This window comes from Seriola lalandi, unplaced genomic scaffold, assembly GCF_002814215.2.
Source record: "Seriola lalandi dorsalis isolate HSWRI2012SDOR001 ecotype SW California unplaced genomic scaffold, Sedor1 jcf7180002054440, whole genome shotgun sequence".
Classification (NCBI taxonomy): Eukaryota; Metazoa; Chordata; class Actinopteri; order Carangiformes; family Carangidae; genus Seriola; species Seriola lalandi.
This window is the reverse complement of record NW_019524993.1, coordinates 367,657-388,426: the sequence shown is the minus strand read 5'-3', so window position 1 is coordinate 388,426 and position 20,770 is coordinate 367,657. Positions and strand designations below refer to the sequence as shown.

Sequence of the window (20,770 nt, the reverse complement as noted above, 5' to 3'; positions counted from 1 at the left end):
TCAAGCACCTCATGTACTCGAGATGGTTGCCAGGTTATTGTTGCCCCTAGTTAAAGGGGTGGGTGGGGGTGTATGTGGGGAGGGGGGGTGACACTTCCTGAAACAAGAGTTTACAGTAGTTCTCCCAATCAAGTGAGTATCACTGTTCGAGCGGCAGCCTCACAGGACAGAAAACTCAATTTGTTTTCCCTTTCTGTTTCTCTCTCACACAATCTATCTCTCACTGACTTACTCTTTTCTTTTTTTAACCGTCTCTTGACATTTGCATTGCACATGGTTCCTGTTAAATGCAAATCAGCTGTTTTCACTGTCTGTCTGTGCTCTGGCTCCAACAGGTGGTACAGGACCAGGCAGCTGCAGCAAGGTGAGTCTCTCCTGCATTATTACGGTAAAATATTATCTTGTTGTTTGTAGAAGCTGAGCTGCATGCTGAATGTGTTGTGTGTACGTATGTCTATGGCTTTTTTTTAAATGACCTGTTGGAAATGTTATCGAAGTTGTGGAAAGTAACTTAGTGCTTTAACTCCAGAACTGTACTGAAGTACAATTCAGAGTAACTTGTACTTCCATTTTATAATACTTTCTACTTTTGCTCTCCTACAATTCAGAGGAAAATATTGTAGTTTTTATTCCAAAACATTTATCAGGCTATGCTTACTATAGTATAGTATAAATTTTAGTCAGTGGTTAACACTAACACCTTATTTTAGGTTCTCATTAACTCCAATGTAGTCCCAAGCCGATATACAGACAGAATTATCATAACTTATCCTATGAAGACATTTTATATTATTCCATCTGTGTTTTACGATATTCATTACCTGTCATAATAAACACTTACATCTCTTCACAGCTAAATCACAGTGAGTTATAAACCACCTATCTGGTGTTTATGTGTTGCTTATAAATGCTAGAGAGACCTAAAGCAAAATTAGTAAGATTTTAGAAATAAATGATAAGCGTATAAAATACAAAATTTAACCAGTTGTTTCCCAGCCTTTTTGGCTTGTCCCTTACAAAAAAGCATTTTGTCACTTTTCAGATAAGTAAGATAAGAACATTTATCAGCCAAGAGGAATTTCCCCTCTAACCTTTTCAGATGGTTAACCGTCGAAGGCAAGTATTTCAAAATAAAGCAAAAATTACAGAAAAGTAAAAAGAAAAAAAAGAAAAAAAGAGAACTGAAATGTGTAGTACCTCCTCAAATAATCATCTCAGGACCCCACAGATTTACCTTGTGACTTTGGGAGCCAGTGGACCAAACTGCTTAACTATAGACTGGTTAAAACTAGCTCCACCTCCACCATCTACAACAGTAAAATGCTGCTTACACAGTCATGCATCAGTAATAGTTTATATATAGCATTCATCTGCAACACAAGTACTCTTAATTCTGATACTTGAAGTATATTTTGATCATAGTACTTCATTGTTGTATTTGTACTTTTACTTTAGTAAAGAATCTGAATACATCCACTGCTGGCTTTGGTTAAAACAACACAATCTCACTGCCTAAATAAGTTACAAGAAGATTTTCACTCAAGTTGAATTAGATAAGAGGAGCATCTGACTTTTTTCGCACAAATTACTCCATTGATACACAATTTCCTTCACACTGTAACACTTCAGACCATCATCTCACATTAATTCAAACTGTGGTGCTGTAATTCGCTGTGAACGTCAGATGTGGTGCTCCAAACAATGTGACTGCTGTGCTTCTTTTTTTTCTTTTTCTTTTTTTTTTTTCCACAACATTCAGGATGATTGCCGCTCTTAGAACCCAAATCTCTCGCCTGTGAAACGCGCCACAAATGGTGCAAGGTTTGTGCACCATTGCAGCTCACCAAACAGTAATGATCCTCAAGAGCTCGGAAGTGGATGCGTGGATTCCTCTTAGGCTGCAGAGTAAACACAGATCGGACGGATGCAATCTATCTATCCATCTATCAGTCTCCCACAAACATGCCCTCGCATACAACAACACACAAAACATTCTCCTACTGCTCCCACACTATGATTACAGAAACAAAAACAAGCCCTGCGGAACATACTTTTCTAGCTTTCTTCAGGTTTTAGTTGAGGGATGATCAGTGGAGAACACACACACACACACACACTCACACTCACACTCACACTCACACACACACACACACTCCACAGCAGCCCAAAGAGGCATACAGAACCCTTCTCCTTAAATGGTCAAAGCTCCCAGGAGTGAAAGAGAGGCTGCTGCTGAAAAAAGACAGGGAACAGAGGGGACGGGAGAGGGAAGGAGAAGCCCGGAGGAAAGAGGAGTTTTCTGAGGGAAAGGCTGTGACAGAGTGACAGCTTGACTGTGGGAAGTCGGTGTTAGTTGGAGGGATCAGCGTGAGTGTGTGCGTTTCTCTACAGCACTACAGCGGTGGACTCAGGTAATGTGCATGCCGTCTCTGGACAGGTTTGGATTGTGGGCTGCGTAGAGCTGTGGGGTCTTTGATGGTGATGGCTTTAGGTGGACACATGCAGCTTCAGGAGATGCAGTTTCAGCTCTATCAGCCATTTGTGCAGGAGTTCGTGTTCACGGACTTTTTGAAAGCGTTGTTGGTCTGACTTGTAGCTGCCCCGGTGAGTTTACATAATCTAGTGTTCGTCTGGAGGTGAAACTCTGTGTCATCTTGCCCTCTCGTCAGTGTGTGGGTCAAGTGATTTTAAAGTCTGTGCATTTATATTGTCCCTCAAACCTGGCTTTACATGCATTTCTATTTGTTTCTCACGCTTCCTCTGCTATGTTATCTCAGATTGTAGCCCTGTGGCAACCACTTCCTCTGCTGGTCCTGTACTCAGTGCTTCACACAACCAAATTTTAAACAAATCTGGCAAGAAGGAGCAGGCTTATGTAACAGAGGAGGGGAGGAGGGTGCCGGTCCCTTCGTCTCCCTCTGAGGAAAGAGGCAGCGAGGCCTGGCTGCGATGAGGAGTTAATCCTGACTCTGATGGTTCTGATGCACAAAGAAGTTTTCTTTTAGAAGATGAGTGTACACTGCAAGAACAAGGTTTTCATGTCCTTATGGAGTTGTGGTGCAGGGGCTTTCTGTGCTCAGGCTTGTATGTTCTGTCCTGTTTCCCCCCACAGGAAATAATCTGAGTGATTCAATTACTCTGCAATATTTATCTCAGTCTCATGGTCTGCCGGGGAAACAGTCGAGCCTCCCACAGTGCAGGTTGGCATCTGTGTTTGGGCTGAGGCATTTTCAAGAGGTAATAGTTTTTTTCTGCTTCTGTCAGCAGGAGAAACACGGTCGGCTTCGATATTTCTTTGCTTGAAAGCAGGAGTCTGTCATCAAAAGACTTTAAACATTTTCACTTTTTTTTTTTTTTTGGTTGCTTAGTAAGAAGTGAAATGAACTAAAACAGATATGGCAGTATTCTCAGATGATGTATACAGACACACAAACTTCTAGTACACAAGTATTCCTCTCCTTATTTGGCATATTTTGATAAGACAATACAACTGTTGCAGCTGTGGAAAAAGTAGACTATTGATGAATGAATAAAACAAAGTGATTATGCAAAATGGAATTCAGATCCATGTTGTTAGTCAGTCACGAAAAAAGGCAGGTGGTTGTTACCAAAACTGCCCTGAACTTCAGGGGCAATTAGGTAATCACATTAGAAATATTCAGAGTGACTCACTCTCATATTTATATATGCAGGAGAACCTCAAAGCTGATTTCTTTTCATCTACACTGATAAATAACAACTGAGGAGGTAGACTGAGATGACGGTGTATACTGAGAATCAGATGAAACGAGTACATGTCAGCAAAAGATACATGAGCTCGCTTTCCTTAACAGCATGACATTCAACATCTATTAAGCTCAACAGCAGTGTAGTAAAACTGCTTTTTAAAGAACAAAAACTTCTGTACTGTAGGCTGAGAAAGAGAAGTGAATTTACTCCTGCATGACACTAGTCAGGAAATATCCTCGCAGCTCTCTGGAAGACAGTTAAACAACCCATTTCCTCCCCAGTGACTCACAGCCCCTCTGTCCCTATATGTTCCCAAGAACTTGTCATGTTTGTGATGACACTGAGCAGTTCTCTGAATACTCTGGCCCTGAATTCACAGAGGATTTGTCCTGTGTAAAGTGCATGCCATACCCCTGAAATAACCAGTAATTCATCACACCTTTCCCTGGCCGTATTCATCAGCTGCCGCAAGTGACGACAAGCACTGGCGGCAGAAACACAGCTACACCTGTGTATGTAAATCTGTCTATTTTTAGTGACACCAAACAAATGAGGAGAGGTGTGTGAGGGTGGGTGGGTGGAGTGAGTGGGTGGTTACATTAGCATCAAATACACTAACCCCACCCTGACTCCTCTGAGTTCACTGTGCTCCTTCAAAGAGTTAAATCCACAATTAATTCCACATTTAGATTTGCATACATTTGTTACTGAAAAGGGAAAAGCTGCGAGTTCAAACAATGGTTCAGTTGCACACACCTAACATTTAACTAAAATAGCTCATGCTTCTCTGTAGTGAGCCAGGTAACTGCTGCAGTATCGATGGAAAAATAATCAGTGAACATTTTGCTAACTAAGTCATTCTTTTGAGTAATTTTTAAACTTAAACAATAAATTCACCGGTTGAACTGGTGAACATTTGTGACAATAGTTAGATGTCACTTTGTACTATGGAAAATTAAACAATGATATCATCAGATAACCAGCAAATTAAGCAGTAATTAGAATAATCATTAGTTGCCCATCTGCTATCAGACTGCACCACAGGCTTTGTTTTTGATGTGGTAAAGATTTGAATATACAGTGAGACAGTCTTTGACGAATAAAATATTCCACTAACATGTTTGCACAGATATGATTCGTTCTCTGTTGCTGAAGCTCCAACAACTCTGATCATTAATACCAGGAACATATGCCGTGTCCACTATCCTGACTTTATACAGGGACTTATATATATGTGTGTGTATGTATGTATGTATGTATGTGTATATATATATATATATATATATATATATATATGTATATATCTGTTATTAAGATAATACAGACAATGTCTTCCACCTTTATCTTTAATAAACTGAGATTTAATGAATTCACTGTTGATTAGCTTTTGGTGAGAAAAAACATTTTCATGCAGAGTAGTAATTTCTCTCATTTATCCTTTATGCTTGTACTCATATTTGTGTTCCTTCCATAATTTATCCACAAGACCTTCTGTTTGTTTTACTTTGTCCCTCAGGAGCACATTGCCTCAGTCAGCTTGAATGTTAACAACCCAGTGCGTCCCAGTCTCTTTGACCAGTTTGGTCAAAATAGTAACAGTGTGGGAAAAAACGTTAGCTTTGCCAAAGGGCTCAGCAGTCGGGCTCAGTCATGACTGGTATTTATTTGCATTTTCAATCACAGTCAGTATTGCTGTCTTTGTGTATGGTTCCACTCATTCAGATAAAAATGATTATTGCTTGTTATGCGTCTAGAAGAATCTATACATTTTTCAGTATCTCCCAAAGATGAGTTTTAATGCGTCTTTTTTTTTTTTCTTCCACTTTCCCAGTGAAGGAAGGTCTAGTAAATATATTCATAAACGTCAAGGTGCCCTGTGGTATTTTCTTGTAAACAAACAAAAGTTATGTTAAGATTCTGTTTCTCACCAAAATACAGTGTTTATCCTTGAGGTCTAACGAATGTGCTGAATGAATTTCCTTCCTCGTTAAACATTTGCAAAACCGACATGGGCCTTTTCGAGACCATAAAAAAAACGACCCCATACGTAATTGGTGCAAACAGCTTATTATACTGTAACACCTTGTTACATTTTACTGTTAAGCAACATCAAGCGGTCGTATGAGACAGAATCTTTCTCATTTCAACAAATGCCCCAAAACGACATGTTTACATTCCTCTAGTGGCCATAGTAATTATGTGGTATAAAGAGCAGCAAAGTACTTGTTGGGAGGAGGTTGGAGTGGATGGATGGGTCGACTGTCTGTTTCACGTTTCAAACACACAGTCAATGTTGTTTCTTTTAACCATGACCGTGATCGTTCTATAACTTAACTGCATGTTCAGCATTGTAACCATGAACCATGTATCCTGAACGAAGTACTTATCCTAACCCAAAACCGCGATCCTAAACGATCCTTTTCCTGAACCTAACCAAGTTGTTTCCGTGCCTCAACCTAACCAAACCTTTACCACATGACTGTCACATTCTAAAAGGGTTAGTTATTTATTTTTGAACATTGGTTTTTAACAGTTTATCTGTGGCATATCTCCTGCCGCCGTAGAGGCACTAATTCAGTAAACGCTCCTATGAGTCATATCAGAGGGTGGGGACAAACGACCTATTTAGTTGTTTGTGTTACAGTACCTGTTGGTGCCCTAGGTGAGACTTTCAGTGGTGCCCCTTAGAAGAAGATATTTATGGAAATATGTTATAACAGTTACAAAAAAATTTATAATATTTTATTCAACTCAATTAAAATTCTATTTAATAGTTATGACAGTTATAACCTGTCAGTTATAATAGTTTTACATGCTCTCATGACTTATCCTGGTTTTAATCATATTCAGGAAATGATATGAGCAAATCTTTTTTCTGGTCGTCTGTGTCTTTGACATTTCTACATCTATGTAGCTGCAGTTATAATCAGTAACAGATTTTATCATTTATGAATGTCTTCATATGATTCAGTATTCATTTTAGTTCTATGTTACAAAATTTCCAGTGCATATTTTAAGCCTGCATTAGAATTTGTAAAGCATTTTTTTGTTTTACAGCTGAATACATCTGCATTACGACACTATAATGTGTTTTTTTCCCTGTAATATTTTGTTTAGTGCCCGACACTGTTTTCTATAATATCCATAGAGAAAGGGTGTCAGTGTGGCTCTGCTGACTCAGGAAGATCTGGACAGGATTTAGACAAACACTTATTAACCTTATTAATACTTAAGTTTTCAACCAGCAGCAGTAATGAGATTAGGTTTAGCTAAATTTCCCCTTAAATATACACAACATAATGTTTTGCTCACATGCTGAGTAGTATTTTCATTTATTTTGTGGCTCAGCAGATCACTTTTTGACAGCTGTGATTCCAGGAGCAAACATCTGGATTTACTGTCGGTAACCAACCAGTCTGAATTTGCCTGGCTCAGCACATCAATCACCTCCGTTTAATCTCAGGGTGTAGATAAGGGTCAGTGTAGATAGTGTCAGTATCCCAGTTATGAGTCTTGTCCACAGCATTGGTCATATTAATATGTTTTTATAGAACATACGGTAAGTAATCTGGTCACTTATATATGATTCTTACACAGCGGTGTGAACGGCTATGAACTGTGGGTTCACAAGATAAGCAGCAGCCAGCAGGTTAATGACATGTCACCCTGTCAGCCCCCAGCAGTGTCCTGTAGTCTTCTCTCAGTATCAGGTGTTCAGTGCAGAGTGAGCTGTGGGGTTTATTTTCTAATCTAATTGGGCGGCAGATGTGGACTTTTAAAAGCAGAGAGGGCCTGTGATGAAATGATTACAAAAAGTTTACTCTTCCTCTTTCTTCATTTGAGGCTTTCATTTGACCTCAATTGTCACCCAGATTTGACCTCAGTCGTGATCAACAACACAACAACTGTCACTCGTCATACCTTCCTGACAGCATGGTTGATTAAATGGTTTGTGATATTTTTCCACCTCAGTATTGAAGCTTGTTTTCTTACTGGAAATGAAGTAAGCATATAATGCGGACGTATTATGCTCGGTGCAAACGATGGCCCTTTCTGGTCCTGGCTGTGTCACTTCTCTTGTGAAGCTTGCTCTTTTCCTGAGCTATTGAAAGTTAAAAAGCCAAGATACTTGAGTCATAGGAAAATTCAGTGACAGCTCGAAGACAGAGATTTTGTTTCTGATGAATTAGTAACAGTCTGTTGGGAAAAATTGCTAATTCTTCTGTCGCAAGGAGTGGAGAATGAAGATTTGTTTATAGTAGGACGGTTTTGTTCGGATGTATCTTTTTTTAGCTGCAGTAAGCCAGAAGGGACTTTCAACTGAATACTACCATTCATGTGTATTTCATTTTCTCAGATCAGCAGTTAATGTACCGGTTTGATGCAGTTTTCCTCAACATTTGCTCCTCTTATGCACGTCTCAACTCTGCATAACATACGTGTGTGTGTTTTGCATCATGTGCTTATGATCTTGCAGCTCCAGGAAGAGGAGAAAGTCTTACTGCAGGGACCTCCTCCTGAACGAAGTGACCGTAACTTCCAGGAGTGGTGTCACGGCCCCTGTGCTGCTGAGAGAACTTTCGTTTTCCCCCACACCCGCTCTCGCCCCTCACTGCCCCCCGCCATGCCCACACTGCCTGAGGAAGAGGAGGACTCCCCCGAGGAGCTTGATAGTTCCTCCAGTTCTCCCAGTACAGTGAGTGCACACGCTACCACTTTCTGATGAGGCGCATAAAAACTGACACTGGCTCCAAAATGCTGCTCTCAGTTGATCAGCAGAAACCATAGACTGTATATAAATGGTAGAAACATTTGATTAATAAATGAGATCACAGTGTTCTTTTCCTCAATGACACATTTGTTTTCACCCCTCCGTTACAAACGCTCCCTGTGGTGATCAAACTGAGACTGTGCTGCAGCAGTAGAAGTTACTAATGCTACCTATTGTAAATACCTTATTGGCATTTGACTTGGTTTTAGTTTTTTCCCTCTCCACTCATAGTTTAGTGGTTTCCCACATAATGTTAACAAATTAATCTAAATTCCGCTGATTTGTGGATATTTCATGAGCCGCTTTGTTTGGCTTATATAGTAAATTACCTGTGGTTAAGCCATTGCTGAGGCTTCCCAAAAAGATTGGAATTCGCAGTAGAGCTCACTGGACTCGCTGGAGTTCAGGGTGCAGACAACTCTTTGGTTTATTCTCTGTTGTCTGGTTTATACATTGTCTCTATAAAATCAGCTTTATACCCTTTGATTTTTGCATTGGGATAAAATTGTATTTTTCCTTTTTATAAATAAAAAATTACTTGGGTGCAAGGTCAAATTTTAAGGGTCGGTTTATCAAAGTATACAAAATGTTTTCTCGTTTACTCCTAGTGCTGTCTGCCCTTGAAGATAGTTTTAGTTTTAAAAGACGTTTTATTTTTTTTAATTAAACTATCTGCAAGATTATACAGGTTATTTTAGTTATACACCTCTGCAACTCCTGCTGTCAAATCAGTACGCTGGAAGTGAATGTAATTTCGTGTATGTATATTGAAAAACCAGAACTAAACACATGACTAGATAGCAATTGGTAGTTTTTGTCATTTGGGTGAACTAACCATTTGAGTCATGAACATGCACAAGATTAGAGATACAGTTTCTGTTTCAGCATATCACAACATCACGATGAGCATAATGCTGATTCAGAATCCTTTTCACCAAATGCTCTGCAGACAACAAAGTGTTAAACAGTCGGCTGTCTGAGTCCTTGGAGAACATTGTCTTCCGCTGCAGTCACTCATAAACACACAGACTAGATAAGACATCTCTGTAGAATGTAATGAAGCTCTAAAATCTAATCTTCAGGGCATATGCCAACACTATAAAAGCATCCACCTTTATTGCAGCACAGCCATGGCCTCTCTGCACTGTTATATCAGGGCGATTCCTTTTATTAGGATTCTGATGCAAAGATCAGCTCCGAGAGGAGCTCTTAGGGAATTAGTGTTTTATCTCAGTCTGTGTTTACTTGCATACTTACCTTTTAATAGTTGGACAGGAATTTTATACTGTAAAACTTGACCTTTCATTCCAGAAGCCATGGCCTTATCTAAATACAAAACCCGGGGTTCGTGTTGACATTTAAATTCAACATAATTTATCATATATATATATATATATATTCTCATTTAAGTAATTCATACTCATTCTTTGAGGTCTCTAGTTATTTTTCTTTAGTATTTGGACACATTTAGTGCCTTTATTGGAGAGCAGACATAAGAGAGATGACAGGAAATGTGAATAATAAAGGTCCCTCGCCGGAGTCAAACCAGGGACATTGCAGTTCATGACCAGTGCCTGAAACCACTTGGCCACTGGAACACCCCAGGCCATAGAGCTAACAAATGTCTGACCATCAGAACTTGTACCATGAACCTGTATAGCAAAGAGTTTCTGCTGAAAAACTCTGTAGGTGCCTGTCTGAACCAACCACAACCATATTTTTTTTCCATCACAAAGTATTTTGAGGAGACTTTCCTTTAAGAAAGTATTTCTTCCCCCCTAACCGTAACCCTTACCCCAGTATTGTAACGTCTATTGAACCAGTCTTTATTAAAGTTCTAAGAGGAGGACGGCATATTTATTTGGACCTGTAGCACAATGGGCAGTAAATTGCATTTTTAACTGATCAGGTGTCCTTGTCCTTGTCCTTGTTGAGGGAGGCCAAAAATTATGTTGATGTTAAATGTTCTCCAGCTTCATTCCTGCATGATGTCCACATCTGTGTTAAAAGCTGAATGAATGAAGTTTGACAGTTGTTTTAACTCTGACGCTAATGTTTTTTCGTGTGTGTGGTTTTTTTTTTTCACAGTCTGCACCAGGTGAAACCCGAGCTGTCGTCATGACTGCCCCAACCATCGTCTACCCACAGCAGGCCACTATTGTCCAACAAGATGGACGTCCTCTGGAACAGGCCAGGTAATCGTCCACCATCTCAAACACTGAAATAGTTTTCTTGTGCTTTAGCTGTAAACAGGGACAATGTGAGCGAATCATTACGGTTTCCTTTCCCAGACCACACAGTCCCAGAGCTCGCCTGGCCAGAAACTCCTCCGGAGGACCCATCACCACAGTCGGTGGGTAAACCCTACACACACACACACACACACACACACACACACACACACACACACACACACACACACACTGCAGATGTAATTACCTAAAGATAAACACAACACTATGAGAACTATTTTGATGTTATCATTGGCAACATTAACTTTGGTCCAGAAGTGAGCTGCTTTTCTGTTTTTAAGCGAACATTTTTAACAATTAACTTTATCAAAAATGCTTCTTTGTGGAAATTTAATTTCAAAGCTGCTGTGATTTCATTAAAAACATGATAACGCTCGCGTGCTCTGTACAGTAGTTACACAGTTTCACTCCCTTTAGACTAAGTTTGGTCATCGATGCCCTGCGAGATTAATCTATCGCTGTGTCCTCCCAAATGCCTGAGATGCTTTCACTGTTTTGATAACGCTTGACGTTTAACTTGATTCCCTTTTCTGAGGAGAGGGGGAGATAAAAAAACATCCCTGACTTGGCCCGTCCTCATCACCTGATTTATTGGCTCAGATCCATCTGTGAATTATTCCTTGCCATAAAAGACTTTAAACTGAGGAATCCCACTAAAATGTCCTTGAGACATGACTCCTCTTGAAATGGCTCCAATCCAGCAGCGTTAGTTAAACATTTCTTATAGATGTCATCAAATGTATACATTTTTAAAGCATACTTACCAGAAGTTTTTGTTAAAAATAAGCAAGCAAACCTACTGGGGCCTCGGTGGTTCGCCTGGTAGAGCGCGTGACACGTAGGCTTAGTCCTAACCGCAGCGGCCAAGGGTTCGAGTCCGACCCACGGCTCTTTGCTGTATGTCGTCCCCTCTCTCTCTCTCTCTCTCTCTCTCTCTCCCTCCCTGACTTTCCTGTCTGTCTTTCACTATCCTATCAGAATAAAGGCAAACATGCCCCAAAAATAACTTGAACATTGCTGTTTGTTGGTAACTACTAATTTTGTTTGCTTGTATCTTGATATGTTATAATTACTGTAGTGTGCTTGTGGATGTCTGTGTGTGTCACGTGGGTTTTTGGGGTTTGTGTGTACATGTGTGCGTTGTCTCTATCAGACAGCACAGGTAACGTGATCGACCTGGTGAAAGATCAGCTGCCGGAGCTGCAGCTCTCTGAGGAGGATCGACAGAAAAACCTGGAGCTGCTCGAACAGGCCAAGAAGGTCAGCGACCGCTTCCTGACGCGCCGCGGCCGCCGCTCCACCAGCAGCCTCACTGAGTCACCCACAGGTAGTGCATGCTGTGCAAACACACACATGCACACGCAGACAACCCTGAACATGGGATCTGAATACTTAAACATGAAGTCACATGATGTCTCAGTGAGTTTAAACAAATTTTTTAGATACTTTTGAGTGTTTCTGAGCATGCGCTGGAGAACTGTATGATAACCTTTATACCTTATTTTTTTATTTAGTTTGTTACTTTATTGAACTTTTCACTGAACTAAATGAGGAATGTGTTTAGTTCACAAATGTTTTTCTTTTTTTCCACAGGTCCTTCTCCAACTCCAACTCCCTCATCTTCACCGTGCTCGTCTAGAAGCAGCTCACTGACTGTGGCCCCGCAAACTGGTATGTACTTGATTCTAAGTCTGAAGTGCTTCTGTATTTACTATTCATTTATAACTTTTGTGTCCTATTTCCTGTTATTGAATTATTTGTCCAGTGGGCTCTGTGAGAGATGATGATATGATTCTGTTGGTTGTTTTTTACTCTTTCAGCTGTAGGACCCTTGGAGTTGACCCATGTCAGCTCACAGTCTATTGGTCAGGTAAAGAAATTATTGTTAATAAAAAACATGTGAGGGGGTTTGTGGTGTAATACATTTTACCCCATTTAAAACTGGCCTTGTTCATATTATTTGTAGTAATTCGTTGCCTCATGTAAAACACTTGACATGCCTTAACAATTAAATGATCAGTCCGGCCTGGTTTTAATCTAATCAATTACTCTGTACTTATTGGCCCAAGTATTATTTATTAACACAGGAAGACTTGCTATGTGTTGGTTTCTTGTAGCATCTGGAGGTTCCTTCAGTGCGAAAACAGGCTGACATAACGACCCAGGATCAGGAGGTCAGATTTACATTTTCAGTCCCTCTATTTTGTTTTATTGACACAAATATATTATTGTCTGATGCACACACAATAAAGAGTAAAGTTTCATGCAAAACTAAAAAGTCACCTCCTGCACACTGTGAACTTTAAGTTTACTGATGACAGCCCATTTCACTCGTAGACCTTTGTCAGGTGTTAAACTCACAGAGACTGTCTTCCTGCAAAAAATGATCCTATAGGTTGTCTGTGAGAGTAGTTTTTTATGACCCAGAGTTGCATTTTATTGTTAGGTGACCTCTGGTGGCCTTGGTACTTATGACAGGAACAAAAGAGGTAGTCAGGCGTAATGGTATATTAAGCGACAAAGGAGGAGGTTGGGGTGGATGGAGTGTGGCTCTAGACTCATTTTTTAACATCTCTTGAGTTTAATGCTCGATGAAGGTTCTGACAGTATGCAGGAGTTTACTATTTATTATTTGTCAATACAAATATGGAAATGTAATTCTAATACTACAGGTTTATTCTCACGTCAGGAGTGATAAATGTATTAATAATAGTCATTATCTTGCTGACCTCAGGGCAGGCTGTTGGTTGACTGGAAGCCCACTGAGAAAAGGAAAGTGTCCTCTGGGACTCTAACGCCCCGTTTTGCCGTTCAGAAGGACAACTGTGATCCTGCTGTACCTAAGAGTCCTCCAGCGGTCAATAAAGCAGATGAGGGAGCTGGTTCAGGCCAAAATCCCAACCAGGTCCCGGCCACAGGAGTGGCCAAGCCTGTCCCCCGACCCCAAACTCAACAGGTCCCCTGTACAGCAGAGATCAAGACAATCGGGGCCTTCCCTCCACTAATGAGGGCTGTTTCCTGGGATGCTGTAGGCAGCCTTAATTCTAGAAACGGAGCCCCAAGTTTCCCTCCTACAGTGGAGGACACCTTCTCAGATAAGCCCAGAGATGCTGTCTTGAAGTCCTCAGGGTACAAAGACCTCCCCAGCCAGCCGGGGGGTGTACAGAAACTGTCTAAACTCAGAGAGGTAAAGCACTGGTTCAGCAGCTCACATGTAACATGTTTTTTATAGGCTAATGTCACTTTGGTAAAATGTTGTAAGAGTGAAATATACATGCTTTCTTTTGGTATGCGTTTGTGTATATAGGAGCACAAGCTGATGCGTAACCAAAGCATAGTGGGATCCAAGTTACCAGACTTGAGTGAAGCTGCTGAACAGGAAAAAGGTAACAGTCCTTGTTTGCCCTCTTGTTCATGTAAGACAGAAAGTATTATCAACAGTACATTTAGCAAAGTCGCCAAGGGTGTGCACTTCCTGAATCTCAGGGAAAATCCAGTCAGAAAATGATGATGATCCGTTCTTGTGTTTTTTTGTTTTTTTTCCTGTGTGCCACCCATTTACTGGCAGCGTCGTAACAGAGAAACAAATGCTGTTTTCGTTTTCCATCAGCAGATGGCATAGTTGTTAAAGCATGTGAGCCAAATACTGTCTGATGAAATGAGAACATTTTATGTATTTCTATGTGTTGGAAACAAACAAAGCTGCAGACTTGAGACTTGGATTTCAGTCAGACTTTAAGTAGCAAAAATTAGGACTTGAGACTTTACTTGAACTTGACCTAGTTGTGACTTGACAGCCAAAAGACGCAAAAAGAATAAATGCATTTCATGTTCAAAAAGTGACAGTGTGAAAAAAATATAAAGTACATAAAGTAAATATTTGCACAAAGACCCGGTATTTCTCTCCAGGTCAGATTTATGCTGTGATGTGTCTGCAGGTCCTCAGCTCTCTCCAAACACAGCCAGTAGCGTGGAGACGAAGGACAAGTCTGACGCAATGCCCAACATTTCAGATGTGATGCTGAGAAAACTGAAACTTCATCGAGGTCTGCCAGGCTGGTGTGTAACAAACCAACTGTTGCAACAAATTACCTTTCGCCTAAAAACTCAAAAATAGCACTGCGTGTAAATATGTACATTGCCTACCTTACTAACAGTTCATCTCTGATTTCTTTCCAGTGCACCACCACTGACTGAAAAGGAGGTTGAGGTCGGTATCTGATTTGTACAGGTTGTTGAATGATTTACACGTTTCTCCTGGTTAAAATGATACCCAGTCACAAAACATCACAATTGTTCCCACTCATGATGAAGCATAAATGAAAGTACTGATTTTGTTTTCCTGCCGTGCTGTGCTTGTGCTTTTCTGCATTTTAAACTCTCATGTTACATGATTGAAAAGAAGTAAGAGACTCAACTTATTTAAAAAAACAGTTATTTACTTAAACTGTCAAATAGCACAAACAATTTTGGATTAAGGCATGTTCTGCTTCCCAAATAAAATATACCGTTAAATTTAATATTCTTGTTTCTGCCCTTCAAAATGATTTGCGGTAGTTTAATGTGTACATGAGTCATAAAATCGCCTGCCAACAATAATGTGTTTGCTTTAAACAGAAAGCTCTCTTCAAACAGTGGAGATAGATGTAGCCTATTGTTCTACTCGTTGCTGAACATTTGCCACGTGTCGCCCCATGTTTATAATAACCTGTTTTGTTACCAAAGTAGTTCATTACCGTCGTAAAAATTGGCTGCCTGGACTCTTTGGTGCTCTGTCAACAGGAAAGTGTTTTTCTGTTCCTGATCAGACCAAAGAGACGCAAGAGCGATTTCCTGTGGAGAAAATACAAACATTAGTGACGCTGTCAGACTCGGGGCTGTAGCCCCTTTCGCTGCTCCCTCTGGGATGCGTCTGGATCAGGACAGTCAGAGGTCGTATATTTCCTTTCAACTGTAGCGCATATATGTTGGAAAACTTTACAGACTGGCTTTGATCAACCCAGCAAAACATCAGGAGGTCAAGTGTCAGTATCACAGCTTGTTCCCCAGGCTCATCTCAGGGCTGCTCAATTCTCCCTCATACGTTAACCAATAAAAACGCATATTAGCCTTACATAAACAAACCACACTGACTCTCATTTAGCCTGTGTATGTGCTGTGCTGTGCTGTGCTGTGGGAGAGTTTTATATGGAGTCCTCTGATTGATTCCACTGTGTTGGTGTGTTGCCACCACCAGCAGCTCATCTGTGTTTCATGTGTTGTTTAATATGCCATCCTGAGTGTTATATTGTGGCGACTTCCTCCCCACAGAATGCATTTGTCCAGCTGTCACTGGCATTTCGCAATGACAACTACACTCTGGAGACGCGGCTCAAACAGGCAGAGAGGGAGAGGAACCTGACTGAGGAAGACACAGAGAAAGAACTAGAAGAGTTCAAAGGAGCACTAAAGGTTGGTCCTCGAAAACAGCATCTTAAATCAACGCACTAGAAAAAGCAGAATTCCCCCTGGCTCTTTAGTGCTCCTTCATCTGCTTAATGGTTCCTGGAAGTGTCCCACAGTAAATATTTATCTCGTCTGAGAAAGAGTCCAACCCCCCGGTAAAAAAGGGACAGTGATGTACACTTTGTTTTCCTGAAGGAGTTATTACATGATGGATGTTGTTTGTGTGTTTCTTGCAGATGACGGCACCGCAGTGGCAGAACCTGGAGCAGCGTGAGGCCTACCAGCGCCTCGTAGAGACGGTAGCAGTGCTCCACCGCCTGGCCACACGGCTCTCCAGCCGAGCAGAGATAGTTGGAGCAGTTCGACAGGTGCAGTTATACGAACAAATGCAGATGACAATGCAAACCGAGACAATGCAGGACAGTTTAGGGACAGATGCTGCATTTTGTGCACATACAGTGCAGCTTAGTGTTTGAACGATACCGTCTTCGTCAGAATGTCTTGGGACCACTGGAGCGCCTTTTTGGCTGCGTTTGAAAAATTATGGGACAAGACTTTTATTTGATGTCATGGCCGACCTTGAACCGGCCAAAGCAAACATCACTAAAAGAGCAAATTTACTGTTTTTGCAGTACAAAGGTTTTTAGCTATTTATAACCCCAAACCACTGAGATGAATCACTGCCTCTTTCTGTCATTTCTTTGTACAGCTGCCCAGCCATTAATAACAACTTCATAATAATTGCACAGAAAATTATAGGCGCCCCCATAACATGGCATTTTATGTAAGCATCAATAAAAGTCTGTTGAGTCAGTTTCTGGTTTTCTCGACAGCCACGTTTAATGACATTCATATGTTCTGAAAATGTGGCGTTTTAGATTCTTTGGTATCCAATGCCTCACACAAATTTGTGATTTTCCTCGATGTCACAGTATCACATGTTGTTTCAAGTAAAAGGCTTGGTTACCATAATAATAACGTATTGCCTTTTCCACCAGGCATTACTCTCCATGAGTTCTGTGCATTTAACCCTTTTAGAATCTCACCAGAAAGATGTAATGTGAATGTCTGGACACAAACAGAGTTGTTTAAGTTTACTTTAAAGCATGTTTAGTGTGGAGTACAGCACGGAGCTGGTAAATGGTTCCTTCCCTGTGTGTTCCCAGTTTCTTCTTTGTGGGTTGACCCACACAAATGTATCATATTTGTGGAAATCAACATTCTATAAGTGGATAAAATAACTTGGAGCAGTGATTTAGTAAAGACTGAAGATCCAAAAAATGTTGATGATAAAACAACAATCTGAAATTGGTGTCATGAAGGGTTGAACCACAGAGATTTATCACCGAATATTGCAGTTCTATGGCACCTTTTAGCTCATTGTTCTGCTTTTATGGCACATTTTACAGTCTCAGTCTCATTAACTCTTATCAAGCCTGTTTCCAGTTGTTGTCAGCAAACAAGCGCCGATGAACAGTACGCTATCTGCCCAGCACCAAACAGCAGACATAATTTCAGCCAGCCGGTAACGAAAGTTGAACATCTAATAAGCTGAAGAGCTAGATGTTTTTCTCAGAAGTCGCAGGAAACCAAGCCATAAAAAAAATATTTAAAAGCCAAATTAAGATTGGAGTTACATTCATCATGTTGCCAAAAGGTCAGGGTTGCGTGTCTGTCACCTTGTTTAGGATATCTTCTGCCCCCTAGTCGACAAAAATCAATTAATTCAGCTTGAAATATTACATGGTTTATGTTATTGTAACTTTAAAATTTATTGACTTCTTCATTGTGCAACAGGAGAAACGTATGAACAAGGCCACTGAGGTCATGATGCAATATGTGGAAAATCTGAAGAGGACGTATGAAAAGGACCATGCTGAGCTGATGGAGTTTAAGAAGCTGGCCAACCAGAACTCAAATCGCTGTTACGGAGGGTCTGTAGACACTGGAGGTAAGACTACACTAATGAAAACATTCAGATAAAAACCTGACATTACATTTTTTCCCCGACCAGGGAACTTTCCGCTGTAACTGCACTATACTAATGTGTCACTGAGCGGCTTCACTGCAGCTATGCAGCATGAAAATAGGTGCTTACAAGATACTGTACTCTGTGTTTCTTTGCCTGTCTTTATAAAGATGATGGAGTTCCACGGCCGTCAAGATCAATGTCCCTCACTCTTGGAAAGGTAAGTTTTTCAGTTTCATTGTGCTGAGATAATTAGTCATTTAATTGAATGGTTGATCAAAAGAAAATGAATCAAAAACAATTCTGATAACTGGTTAATTGTTTTCACTGTATCGAGCAAAATGCCAAACGTTCTCTGGTTCCAGCTTCTCCAATATATGGATTTGCTGCTTTTCTCTGTTTCATATGGTTGTAAATTGAATAGACAAAACACACACATTCTGACGACACATCTGTAGCCATTTTAAATGGTAAATGCACTTCCTGACCACTCAAAGCACTTTACAATATTTGCCACATTCATTCATACATCATGCGCACGCTCACACACTGATGGAACAGCCATTAGGGGCAATGTGGATTTCAGTATCTTGCCTAAGGACACTTCGACACGCAGCCTGGAGGAAGGGGGGGGGGATCGAACCACCGACCTTCTAATTAGTGGACGACCCACTCTACCCCCTGAGCCGCAGCCAAGTGAATAAAAGATGAAAAGGTTATTTCTTCACCAAAGTTGTTACAATTCATTCTGGGGGGAACATGAATGTGTCCACCAAATTTCATGATCCATCCAGTAGTTGTTGAGACATTTCAGTCAAAACCACAAATGTGAACCTCATGGTGGCGCTAGAAGAAAAGTCAGAGGATCACCAACATCATTAGGATTCATCCTCTGGGGAACCTGAAAGTCATCACTCCTGTCCATCCACGCAGTAGTTGCCGAGATAAGTCAGTCCGGACCGAGGAATTATGTTCTTTTGTGTTTCGTTTTTAATTTCTGAAATTGTCTCTGCTTTCAGTGACATCATGACCTCTTTGTAGTTGTAAATTTCCAAAATTTCATCATCCCTGATATCCTCATTCTCTGCTCTTACCACCAACACTGTTGCTTGTTCTGTCACCTTTTCACCCGGCCCTCTGTAGGCTCTGCCCAGACGCAGGGTGAGTGTAGCAGTGGTGCCTAAGTTTAACCTCCTGAACATCCCAGGTCAGACTCCAGCCACAGCCGGCCCGGGCCCCAACCCGGCCTCAGGCCCCAACGCGGGACCCACCACTGGTACTGCTCTTCCTGTCCTGGTAGGTCTTCCTGTCCTGTTGGGAAATGTTGGGAAATGATGGGAAATTACATATAAAGCATCTAATGAAGTGACAACCACTCTCTCAACATGATAACACTTAGGTATTAAGATTCAGAAGATTTTAGATGCAGGACTTTAACGTGTATTGAAGTATTTTTACATTGTGGTATTGATACTTTCACTTAGGGAAAAGGATATGAATACTTCTGCCATGCCTGTTAATTGTGTATTATTGTTAAAAAGCAATAATATTCTTCAACACTCTCCTCTTTAGTGTGAAGCGAATGATGTGAAAGTCAGCGCTTCCACAGATACAGCCCAACCAGCAGCAGAATGGTATGTTTTGTGTTCTGGTGGTGTTTTGCTCGCACGCACGCACACACACACACACACACGCACACACACACACACACACTGCATGCACTATATGTACACATACCATTGCTTGATTCCCAAGGTCATTCCACAGTCCTTGAAACAATGGGCCAAGAAAAACCCAGAACTTCTAATCATTCTTATCAAAAGCATTTTCAGCTGCAGTGGGACCTTTGGCTTGTTTGTGTGACCTTCAGGATGTGTTTTACAGTGCAGAGAAAGCCCCAGTGAGGTGAAAATAACCCTGAAAGCATAAAAAATAATCAAACCCTGCTTTGGTTGATGGATATGCTATCCTGGGTCGTAATCTAAACATTTGTGCAAGAGTTTGACAAAGTCCAGGCGCTAGGCTCCAATCATATCCTGGTTTTAAAGTGAGGGTGAGTAAAGCTCTCAAGTGTGTGAGCTCAATGTTCTGTGAAGAGACAAGAATGGCAATAACAAAAGTGTAGAGTGCCAGCTCCATTATTCTTTTCTGTCTGTGCTCGCCATGCCTGTGATGGTGTACACTACCGCTCAGCCGCTGCTACAATTCGTCCATTATAAGACAAGGCCACGGTGTTGTGATGGAACCTGAATGTACACTCCTCTCGGTCTGATAATGCCTGCTGTGGTGGTGTCCAAGGCTGACTGTTCTTTCCTATCTGAAACAATGCAGTGGAAAGAGTGTGTTGGAGCAGGAAAGTGAGCCAGCCAAGCCTTCAGTCAACTTAGAGGAGATCAGAGCTGAGATCAGAGCCGAACTCAAGGCAAAGATGGAGGAGGAGGCGTACAATAAAGGGTGAGGCCTTCTCTCCTGCTCGATAACTCCACACAAACACATTGACATTGTTGTTGCTTATCGTCACCACATTTACGGTACAGGTGAGTCCCATATAATGCTGCGTAAAGACTTTGAGACATTAAACACAAAATACAACAGCAGTGACAG

The 20,770-nt window shown here is 41.0% G+C and overlaps 1 protein-coding gene across 2 annotated transcripts in view; it reads left to right on the top strand.

The window, feature by feature from the left end:
- irag1 (inositol 1,4,5-triphosphate receptor associated 1) overlaps nucleotides 1-20,770 on the top strand; it is a 32,350-nt gene that overhangs the window by 9,753 nt on the left and 1,827 nt on the right. Inside the window, exons 18-36 of one of the 2 annotated variants that reach the window (XM_023410862.2) lie at nucleotides 336-364; nucleotides 8,207-8,425; nucleotides 10,589-10,695; nucleotides 10,792-10,853; nucleotides 11,906-12,079; nucleotides 12,346-12,423; nucleotides 12,573-12,622; nucleotides 12,870-12,926; nucleotides 13,487-13,939; nucleotides 14,060-14,138; nucleotides 14,691-14,811; nucleotides 14,932-14,962; nucleotides 16,063-16,203; nucleotides 16,434-16,565; nucleotides 17,995-18,148; nucleotides 18,337-18,386; nucleotides 19,310-19,462; nucleotides 19,739-19,800; nucleotides 20,498-20,620. In XM_023410862.2, the coding sequence (XP_023266630.2) occupies nucleotides 336-364; nucleotides 8,207-8,425; nucleotides 10,589-10,695; nucleotides 10,792-10,853; nucleotides 11,906-12,079; nucleotides 12,346-12,423; nucleotides 12,573-12,622; nucleotides 12,870-12,926; nucleotides 13,487-13,939; nucleotides 14,060-14,138; nucleotides 14,691-14,811; nucleotides 14,932-14,962; nucleotides 16,063-16,203; nucleotides 16,434-16,565; nucleotides 17,995-18,148; nucleotides 18,337-18,386; nucleotides 19,310-19,462; nucleotides 19,739-19,800; nucleotides 20,498-20,620 (2,275 nt within the window). Of the gene's footprint in view, nucleotides 1-335; nucleotides 365-2,238; nucleotides 2,412-8,206; nucleotides 8,426-10,588; nucleotides 10,696-10,791; nucleotides 10,854-11,905; nucleotides 12,080-12,345; nucleotides 12,424-12,572; nucleotides 12,623-12,869; nucleotides 12,927-13,486; nucleotides 13,940-14,059; nucleotides 14,139-14,690; nucleotides 14,812-14,931; nucleotides 14,963-16,062; nucleotides 16,204-16,433; nucleotides 16,566-17,994; nucleotides 18,149-18,336; nucleotides 18,387-19,309; nucleotides 19,463-19,738; nucleotides 19,801-20,497; nucleotides 20,621-20,770 lie in introns of those variants that run through there. The other variant, XM_023410864.2, reaches the window with a different exon arrangement.